Raw genomic sequence first — 11,382 nt, forward strand, 5'->3', positions numbered from 1 at the left:
GTTTACAGTCCTTCTGCGTGGTGATAAGGTCAGTGGGTGTAGTTTGGGAGAAAGCAGGGCTGAAACTAATGATTATTTCATTATCGATGAATCTGCAGCTTATTTTCCTGGTTGACAAATTCGTTTTAAAATGTAAAAAATGGCTTCTTTTGTCCAACCAACAGTCCAAAACCCAAAGACTCTTCATTTACTGTCATAAATGACAAAGAAAAGTGATGTCCCTTTAAGATTACATGCACAAACACAGTATTACGCTAAAATAACACTTCCAGTCGTCATATTAACCTGAAGCAGAGCTGTGTGTGTGTGTGTGTGTGTGTGTGTGTGTGTGTGCTGTGCTGTTACCGACCTCAAAGTTGTATTCCTTGTCTATTCTGGTCCGAGAGATGCCCCTGAGCACGATGCCCTCTATATGCACTGCTGCAACAACAGAGAGCAGGAATAAACAATTATGACTCAGTCGCTCCGACAAGTTCGGCAGAAGAAGAGTGATGCAGCCATTAGGACTGAGCAAATATCGACTTCACAAACACAACAAGCCCATACAGTCATCTGAGTTATGACAGCACTTACTGGGAATCAATTGGTACTTTCTATGTGTCCAGACAGTTTGAGAGTTATTAAAGAAAAACTGAAAACATGAGGGGGCTCTACTGTGTATGTCGCAACATAAAGAAGCATAAAAGATTTCTAGCTATAATAATAAATGTTTCTGCTTTATGGAGGACGCCTGTTCGTTTGGCAGCTATGTGTCCCCTTCACTGTGTTTATTCTAACACGGCTTTGACAGAGGAAATCAAACTGCTGGATAGTTTCTGTGGAGCTGCAGCTTATTAAAAAGTAATTAATTATCATGTACAATATGTGTATAATATGTTCCCATTCACCTTCTCTTTGTGTTGCCCAGCGGCTGGAGCGGCGGCTCTGACATGGAGGATGGGGGGCCGTACACTCCCCCAAACCCAGCGGCGGGGAAAGCAGGTAATCTGCCTTCTGACCCGTCAGCTCCTGGGGACCAAAAACACACTCAGTTAATTACTTATTACAATTTTTACCTTTAATTACAGCATGACTCCACTGTGTTTCACAGGTTTCATATTTAACTAAAGTAAAACACACTGCAAAAATGCATCATCCTTTTATGTTTTGTAGAATCAAACCAGCAGTGACCATGATATCATGTTTAAGTTAAATTACTCGCTGTTTCAATAACAAAAGTATAATGCTACGTGCTAATGTTTGAGCACAGTGCAAAGTTGGATCATTCAGTACCTTCTGGTATATTCATCAGCTTTCCAAAACTATAATAGCATTTAGTTCTGGCATACACAGGAACCAGGATTAAATAACCCAAAGTACACATATTAATCTCTGATGAATCACAATCTGCACAATAATATTCACACAAAGCCACTTTAGATGTTCAACAGCCCAGAGCAGTTAACAGCAAACGTTATATGTAAAACAAAGGAACTAGAAAACACCCTTCCTGCAGAAATTGCGTGTGAATGCTGACAGCTAAAATTAATCTCCAAGCATCACTGAAATGCAGAAATGTGAAATGAACGCCTGAAAATATGTAAAAGTCAAAATACATTGTAGTGAAATGCTGCAAAACCTGAAGGTTGAAACGTAAAACCGGCAGAGTTGGAAGCTGAATTGTATTACCTACAGAAGCTAAGAGCTGAAACTATAATGCTGTCAAAGGTAGACGTTAAAATCTATTAACTGAAAGGGGTGAAAGGAGAAAATGCTTTGTACTTCAAAAAGCAGAAAATGTATGAAAAATGTTGATACAAGCATCAATGTCTGAGCCTAACTTAATGACATCTGAATGGTTTCTGCAGCTGAAAGTTTGCACAAGTAATAGAAAATACAAAAAACGTAGTGTGACTGCTGAATCAGCATTTTTGGGCAACACTGCCGAGCTACACCATCCACGTAAACAATCAAAAGGGATGAAAGAGGAATTCTGAAACACAAGGAAACACCAGGAACCGACTGTCCTCTCATTCACTGTCCCTCTCTCCCTCTGTCTTTTACCACGTTTGACAGCCCAACAGTCCAGATACAGCACAGCATCTAAAAATGGCATGTGTGATTTCATTATGAGCAGTGCATCTTCACCAGGCCAGGCCCTGACTCACTATGATGTCAACCTCGTGGATTCATCTAAAACAGATACAGGCAGTGTTGAACCAAGCTGATGTGTATTTGAAGGTATTGTGATAAGTCAGCATTAAACGAAGGAGGGAAAAGTCTCTGATATTTTTTAGTTCATTTAACTATTTTCAATCATCACCTATTTTGCAATCAACTACTTTTTGAGACAACAGATTGTGGTTATTTATAATAGGTGCGGGCAGTTAATTTCCAATCACTGCTCAATTGATTAAACCTCTGAAACATGTAGCGACATTACTTTTCTTGTGCTGCTTTCAGACGACTTTCGGAGTATTCAATGCTATGAACCCCGAGCAAATTGGTGCAGTTTCATTCAAAAACATGAGAAAAAAGGGAATGAGAAACTTGGTGAGAAATGTTCCCAAAATTGCAAAAAAATTAATAGATTTAGAAAATTATTTTTAAAAAGCGAGGGGAAAAAAATAAATTTAAAATTACTATATATTTAAAATTATTTTACAGAATTATTTTAATTTTAAAGTTTTTTTTCCCAGGACATTTCCTTTTTTATTATTATTATTTTTTTCCTTTCTTTTTTCCACTAATTCTCATGTTTTTAATTTTCTCGTTTTACTAATTTCTTGCTAATTATTTTTGGGTCATTTCTTCTTTCATTGCTCATTGCCGTCTTCCCATGTTTCTGACAGAAACCAAGCCAATTTGCTCAGGTTTCAAAGGTTTAAAGCATCCTTAATGTAAACCACCATAACGTGGAAAGACCCTCACAAAAGTTGAGGTTCATTTTCAGCGTCTGACCCTGAACTGTGAGTTTTTTTCATGTGCTGGTGGGAGTCTGACACTTGAGAGTCTGCTGCGTAACAGCTTTGCATTCCTAACATGACTTCAGATTAGGTAAGTGATTTTTCCATTTACGAGTGGACGTACATTTCATAAATGCCGAAACAATCAGTCAGTCGACAGAAAACTCCGACCAACTTTGTTAAATAACTGTAAGGGAGAAACCCTGGGCTCCTCTGTGGTAAGAGGCCCCGCTGGCTCAGTCAATAATCCATCCTTGCCTCATGGACATACAGTGCAGTTACTTTGTGTTTAAGATTTAACTCCATGTTTAAAGAGACTGGAGGGTTTTAGTCCAAGCAAAAACTATGACAGTTCTTTCCACTGCTTAATAACCCCAACCTGAGCAGAGGAAACAGGTAGAACACGTGGTTCCCAACCTTTTTTCCTCAAAAGGGATTCCTTTTCAATTAATTAGTTAAGTGACATATGACAATTTATATTCTATTCAGTGCAGAACAACAACAGTACAGAACAACTGATAAAATGCAACCCAAACAGCGAACACAATAAGTGTTGGAGGTTTGCGTAAAACAAGCTATGTGAATGAATTTTGAGCAGATTATTTCCTTTGAACGTTGCATCAGAGATGAGTTTTCCTAATGTTTTAAGTAACTTCTTAGATGTCTCTCAGGCTGTATTCAATATTATTTACATTTTCGACAATCACACACCCTTAATAAGCTACTTTTATGAACAAACTCAGTGTCTTCTTTTCCCTGACGCTTGGCCATTATTCTATTAGCTCTCTGTTTTTTTTAACTGCAGGACTACGCTGTTTGGCAGACAGTGAAGTGTCAATATAGCTTGTGCTCAAGTTATTTCCGGCACCATTCCCTTATCCTATGAGGTTGTTTTTTAAGTTAATATCTTGAATAATAATCTGATCTTTAGAAATAACAACTTCATTTTCCTTACAGGACAGAATGAAATGCTGAGATAAAGGCCGACTGTATATTTTCAAAAAAGTTCTCTTACATCCCTGTAAAATCGAAAAGGCCTCATGACCGCCCTGAGAAACCTTGGCGACCTATAGCGGGGTCAGGAACCCCAGGTTGGTAAGTAACCAGTGATATACACTGATGAACAGCAATACAGGTAAGAGGAGAAAAATATGTATTTTAGATTTTTAAGTGAACTGTCCTTTTAAGTGATGAAATGAGAAACAGCTGTGTGAAAAGAAGGCAACGGCTTTGAAGGGACAGTTCATACTTTTTTTAAGTGGGGTTATCCACAGACAGCATATTACATACATTACAAAATCAATATTAGTTTAAGTGTACACTATATTTAGAATATTTTCACCACTTTCCCTTGCTGTCAGACAACGATTTCCTGCGGAAAAATGAAGCCATTATATCACTCAATTAAAAGCCAGACTCCAGTGAGAAAAACAGTGATTTAGCACTGCTTCAACACAGGAGCTGTTGGTCTATCACTGCCTCACTCATTTATTTTGTTTGTGTAATTGTGTGACTTCAGCGTTCAAACGGGTTAGTTCAGAATCACCAAAGTCACACATTAACACAAATAAATTAACTGATCAGGGTAGCGGCAGACCAGCAGCTCACATGTTCAGCAAGCTTAAATGACTGTTTTTGTCAATGGAGTCTGGTTGATTTGACAACGGCAGAGATGGGGAACTGAACCGTCGAAATGGGCTGTCTGAAGGAAAAGTAAAGCAGTGAAAATATTCTAAATATAGCGTAAACTTAAATTGTTATTGATTCTTTTGGGTGGGACTTTCAGAGGTCGCTAAAATATGTTTTGTTGCTGGCCCCCATCCACAGCAGTACATTGCTTAGCTTCTGTGCTAGACTCCAGCCTGCTTCTCCAAACTGGGGACATGCTGGCATACATCTGCTTTAAATACTAAACTAGCTGTGGAGACATATCCCATACAACCTCACTTTTAAAAAAGTGACCTGTCCCTTTAAGCCATTATTAGCATAGCTGATAACCTTGGCAGTTTATTACCTTTTAAACAAACTTACAAGTCTCTAATGGGTGCAAAACTTCACTCCAATGTACCTACCAACACATGACATAATGTACTTTATGATCACAACCTCTGCCACAAAGGAGGACATAAAATCAGCAGCTGTTTGGTTGGTTGTAGTGCAAACCTGCAGGCACCAGAGTCATGTCCCACATAGTTAAAAGCCACAAGTGAATGTGTACTTTATCAAACTCCTGCTGCAGCAGTTACAGCAGCCACCAGCTGGGACAGACAGTCTGTTGGATAATAAGACTACCACAGCAGCTCTTGGCATTAGCTTGGCTGTAGCTTTGACAGGGGCATTAGCATCCAGTAAGCTCGTTAATGACTTTCATCGTGCAGAGCGTTTAGAAAGTTGACGGCAGCCAGTATAGATCCGCAGCACCGCCAAATAAGTTAGTGTACAATGGGAGCAAAGCAACAGTGTTATAAAAATATCCCAAACATTTAAAAATGGCGTGTGTAACTGGTTAAAACCACCTGCCGAACTTTAGCTATAGCAGGTTGACCGATTAGCTTCTAGATGCTAGCTAACTCTGTTAGCATTAGCTACACTGCCATGGACGGCAGCTAATGCTAAGAAGGGGAAGTTTCCTGCTAAAGTACTTAGCACACTTGTCCAATGTGTAATGTAACGTTACATTTAATGAAGATGTAACTTTAGCCAGATATGCTACAGACGTGAGCTCCCTCCTGAGGAACACAAGTTTTGAGCTAGCTTAGCATTCAGTGGAAACGATACTAACGCTGCTGCTCATTACCGTTATCTGGGCGTTTATTCTGAGCTGATTCTGACGTCTCTCCTCCTCCATGGCAAGCTCTATTTTGTCAAGCTGCCCTCGGACCATCTCCCGCTGGTGGAAATGGAGAGCTGGATGGAGAGACGCCATGGTAAAGAGCAGCGCCAACTGCTCCAGAGGTCCTGCCGCTGGCTCGTTAGCCGACGAGCCGCAGGTCTGCTCCGACCGCCCGTACACACTCCCGTCCTGACACGGCGGGTGAAACGAGTGGTGGTGAGGGTCCCTGAATGGATGAAGGGAGTAGTCATAGTTTTTGTAGAACATGGCCGGGTCTACATGGCTCAGTATCCGAAATAGTATTCCAGCACATTCCCTGCTGTCAGACCCGAGGAGGGACAGGCAGACCAGGAGTTTAGACCTCACAACCGGATCAATCACGTCCGTTAAAAGCCCCAATTCGCTCGGACTATTCGCCCGGAACTCGAAGTCTCTTAAAACATGGTAATCTTTCCTTGTAAGATCCTCCAAGTAAGATCCCAAAAAGCGGAGCTCCAGTGCTTGGCACATATGTAGCAGTCCGCACATGAACTCGATCCGCTTAGCGGGGTTTAGATGTAGGCCAAACCACTCGAAGACAGTCTCCTTGTTTAGCTGGGATGGACACACACCGGGTCTGGGCGACTCATCCAGTCCGTCGGACACCGAGGAAGGAGGTGCCGCCCTGGGAATATGTTGGTGCTCCGGCTGATCCAATGAGTCGTCCTCGGCCGTTTCGTCGCCTCCTTCCTCGCCCGTTTTCATCGGTAGCTTCATTTTCAGCATTATCAGCGCTGCGAGAGAGGCTTCAAAGTGTGAATAACGGACCAAAATACATTACTGACAACTTCCACCGGTTCGTAATGCTGAAAAGAGAGGCGAACTGCCAGTCGTTTTACAGTGTTTTTACTATTAGCTAATCATCTGACGCGACGATACTACTGTAGCTTTTTCCTACGGTACCTTCTTCTTCTACTCCTTATTTCCGGCAGAGTAGCTGTGGACAGAGGGCACATTACTGCCACCGCGCGGCTGTTAGTGGAACTGCGGTAATTTAGCCTGCAGAAGGGACTGTACTTTACTTATCAGAGGAGGAGGAGGAGGAGGAGGAGGAGGAGGAGGAGGAGGAGGGATAGCTCGGGTCAAATTGCAATATTATTCATCAAAGGCTTTTTTTTAATCTCATGGGACATCCAAATAACACTGAAAGTATACCAATATATATTTAGTTGATCAAAGTATTTTCAAGGCTCAAAATGTGGGGCCCTTACATCACAGCATCACACAAAGAAGTGCACAACTCTGCTTTTGAACATGATATTCCCATATAAGTTATGTCTATCATCAGTTTTTAGGATGCTCTTTAACGTATAACCGTCAGATATGACCTGTTCTGCATGTATATGTGCAGTGAGGCAGTACCCTTACCCCCAAAATGACTTTTCTTTGACTCCAAACATTAATTTCCGTAACTGCTTATCCTGTTCGGGGTTGCGCTTGGGCTGGAGTCTATCCCAGTTGTCACTGGGTGAGAGGCAGGGTTCACCCTGGACAGGTCACCAGACTATCACAGGGCTGACACATAGAGACAGACAACCATTCACACTCACATTCACACCTAGGGACAATTTAGAGTCACCAGTTAACCTGCATGTCTTTGGACTGTGGGAAGAAGCTGGAGCACCTGGAGGAAATCATTTCACCCAGACCATGTAACGGTAAAATGTTGAAACGTTGCCTTTGACATTGAAAAAAGAATATTCCACTAAATCCATGATGGTATGCTTTTAATAAATGATGCAGGAGGGTATTAGGACCAACAAAAACTACCGAGGTTGGGCCCATTTTTGAGTTAGATCGACTGGACTATTGACCCTCCTGGAACCTACAAATACTTGTCCTTGAGCCTCCTGATTGATTGATTCCTCCCCCACGATGCAGCACAGAGCGCCACAGGAAGTCATTCATAATTATCTATTATATTTAAACGGTTTTATAGTGACTTGAACGTGCAATTATTCCTTGCAACACTGCCTTAACTGTGCAATAACTGGTGCGATAATTCAACTGTGCAATATTCTTCTACTACAGCTATTATTATAAGTCATACCTCTGCTATTATTACACTCATATGATTATTATTGTCACATACACAAAATATCATATATTAGTATAAACACATATATATATATATATATATACTACCAAAATGCTGCTATTATTATTATCATTATTATTATTATTATTATTACTAAAAATAAATGTTACTGTAGCTTTTGTCATATGGATCACTCTGCATTTATCATGTCGATCTGTTTTGCACGACATCTATTGCACGTCTGTCCATCTTGGAAGAGGGATCCCTCCTCAGTTGCTCTTCCTGAGCTTTCTACCATTTTTTTCCTCGTCAAAGGTTTTTTTGGGGAGTTTTTCCTTATCCGCTGTGAGGGTCCTAAGGACAGAGGGATGTCGTATGCTGTAAAGTCCTGTGAGGCAAATTGTGATTTGTGATATTGGGCTTTATACATAAAACTCAGTTTACTAGTCAATTCTTACCAACAACTCTTGAATGTAAATATCTAACATATAATGTCTAGTGATGGCCAAATGAAGCCTCATGAAGCATTTTCTTTATTGTCTGAGCTGGTCACGGAACCTGGCGGCATCAAGGGGAAACACAGCAGGACAACAATGAAACTTAAGGCAGCAAAAGTGCGAGTGGGGCGGGGTGGTGGATAGTGATGGCCAAATGAAGCCTCATGAAGCATTTTCTTTATTTTCTGAGCCCACTAGATGGTGCTTTTTGTTCAACAAAAGATCGAAAGCACACTGAATTGCCATTCTTTGAGCCTCTCTCTTTAAACCATGAGCGCCATCTAGTGGGCTCAGAAAATAAAGAAAATGCTTCATGAGGCTTCATTTGGCCATCACTAATGTCCATACTGTGCATATTTCTTATTTTTATCTTATCGATAATCTTTATTTCTATTTTATTGTATTTTAATGTATTTACTTTATTTTTTACATACTTGATACTCATCTAATAAAAGAAAATAACCTTACACCCCAGCCACCCCCTCCTCTGATCTGATAAGCAAAGAACAGTCCCTTAGGCTAGGGTCGACCCAGAGGAAAATTTCCCTGCTCACAAAAGTCTTTTCTTTGTCTCATCAGACATAAATCATCTTCTTAGGCTGAGAATACTAAATTCTGATCTGTTTCTCCTAACCCTCCCTCCCCCATGAGAAATAAGTAGCAAAGGAATAAATCAGCACGAGTGTTCATATCAGAGGTTTCAGACATGAATGTGATCACTGAGAGAAATTGTGCAGACTCATTTATGAGTCAATCAAGTTTTCTTTTGGGTCTTACTGTTGTCCCAAGAGCTGACTATTTCAGTCAAATAGAGATTAGTAGTGACAGAGGAAAAAAAATTTTTTAAGATCTTAAATTTTGATCTTGCAGAGACAAGAAGAAGGCTATTTCTCTGGAGTCGAACTTAAGAGGTAAAAGAAACTGGTCAAAATCCCATACTGTTGTTGTTATATTGAGCTCAGTTATGTCTAGGAGAAACAGACTGGAAGAAGAGATCTTATTTTGAATGTTCCTGTCCCCGAAGTGAAAGTTAGTGCAGATACTTTGTTCCAGTTAAAACCCAGACAGCAGCACTGGTTCTGGGGTAAAAGCTGTAACTGATTATATCAGTTTTGGGGAGTTTATTGCAGTAATCCAGCCAATTTGTCATGAAAACACACAAAAGAAAGCAGCAGTGAGTATCTAGCTTTTACAGAGAAGTTGATTTATAGATTTGATTAAGAAGCAAACCTATGTCTCCTCTCTTTTCTTTCTTGTGAGAAAGTTCTTGTATTTTTAAATAAATGAAAAGGGGGTGAAAATGACCTAAAAAAAGGCGTTTCACTGGCTTCATTTGGCCAACACTGCCCTCTAGAGGACACATGTGACAATTACAACGAAGAGGACAGCAGGTCAATGTGGCTGCTTGGTGTAGATGTGTCAGTGAATGAAACCAGCTATTGGAGTATTTGCATAGTCTGGATCTGAATAGTTAAACAGCTGCCTCCTTTTTCATGACTACATTTCCTGCTCGCCAGAAGACAATAATAAATATTAAAATTAAAAGTTTTGTATTTCCATATGAGGAGTGAAGTTATAGAACAGTTTGAAAGTGGAGCTTAAACAATGTCCAAAACTGGACAATAGAANGCACCATGTCACAAAGCTCACATCATCTCAAACATGACAATGAGTTCACTGTACTCCAATGGCCTCCACAGTCACCAGATCTCAGTCCAATAGAGCATCTTTGGGATGTGGTTTCAAAATAAATATCAAATACCAAAACAATTAAGATGTGCTCCATTTCAAACAGAAAATAATGTGTAGGCTGAAGGATCGTAGGTAATTTACATTTCTGATGTACATTCATTTTTTTGATTCTATCTAACTCAGACAAAAACGTTATAATCCACAGCTTTCTTTAATTCATTCTAATTGAATTCCTGCAGGGAAAGAAGGAAACAAAACAACAAAACACAGTCCTCGCATCCCAAACTGTCCTGACACTCCTCCTCGCCTTCCTCTTGGAGCTTATCGTGGTCCTGTGTGTCGTCCAGCCTGGCGCGGTCTGGTTGGAGAGGAAGTGAAGGCACATAATTGGGAAACAACAATTTAAGAGCTATGTTTGTGCAGTCTTTTTTATTTGTTTATTTCCAGAGCTCAGACAGGAACTGGCAACAGCAAGGCCTTAAAGTGGCACAGAGGGAGCAGCAGCCCTGATCACACTGGTCTCTGAGAACATCTTCACTGTGCTGCTCCAACAGGGGGCAACGGCACCTCACAGTTCCTTGTCTCTGAATGAACACAGTGCCAGCCACTGATGGGCAGCTCCACAGCAGTTCCTCAGTGATGGAATCTGATGATGTATACATCTAATTAACATTTTTAATGAGTATATGTCTGGGGTAAATGTACTTCTCATGAATATTTACATTTTATACTTGTACTTCAGTAAATTTCAGAGGAAATATTGAACTTTTCACTGCATTATTTTATTTTGTCAGTCATTTGATGCATTGCTATACATTAAAGGTTCTATACGGCATTCAGAACATTAATATGGCAGCAAGCCACTATTTTCTATGTAAAGATACAGTGGAGTGATAGCATCCTGAGGAGAGAACGAAGTAATGCTACCTCTCTGTGTGCTGTAATCTGAGCTTCTTCGTCCAGTGTTTTGGTAGATGATCAAGACGCGTGTCACTCTGCAGTCACACCTCCAAAACACTAGATGGCAGCAGGGTTTCTGTGATGTGCTGTAAAGTTTAGTTGATTCAAACACACATTAAACACACAGTAAACATGGCTTAATAGAAACAGTTTCAAACACAAGTACACAAATCAGCTTCACTATAACTCGCAGCATTCACTGACAAAACAACTGTCTTATACTAAACACGTTTTCCAAACAAATACAACATGCTAACTTTATTAGCACAAGCCTATGGCATTTTACATTCTATAAATTAGCCTAGTGGCTAGCGGACTTTTCCTCTTCTCATATAAAACCAGGGACAACAGCAACATTTAACAAAGGTATGTTACAAA

The 11,382-nt window shown here is 40.3% G+C and overlaps 1 protein-coding gene across 3 annotated transcripts in view; it reads right to left on the reverse strand.

Moving 5' to 3' along the window:
• zcchc2 (zinc finger, CCHC domain containing 2) overlaps positions 1 to 6,724 on the reverse strand; it is a 39,042-nt gene extending 32,318 nt beyond the window's left edge. For 2 of the 3 annotated variants that reach the window (XM_050056149.1, XM_050056148.1), the window contains exons 1-3: positions 5,743 to 6,724; positions 888 to 1,008; positions 350 to 420 (exon numbers count right to left, since the gene is read on the reverse strand). In XM_050056149.1, coding sequence (XP_049912106.1) covers positions 350 to 420; positions 888 to 1,008; positions 5,743 to 6,543 — 993 coding nt within the window. In that variant the 5' untranslated portion in view covers positions 6,544 to 6,724. The remainder of the gene's footprint in view (positions 1 to 349; positions 421 to 887; positions 1,009 to 5,742) is intronic. The other variant, XM_050056150.1, reaches the window with a different exon arrangement.
• Between the last annotated feature and the right edge of the window lie 4,658 nt (positions 6,725 to 11,382).

Source organism: Epinephelus moara, chromosome 11 (assembly GCF_006386435.1).
Source record: "Epinephelus moara isolate mb chromosome 11, YSFRI_EMoa_1.0, whole genome shotgun sequence".
NCBI classification, from domain to species: domain Eukaryota; kingdom Metazoa; phylum Chordata; class Actinopteri; order Perciformes; family Serranidae; genus Epinephelus; species Epinephelus moara.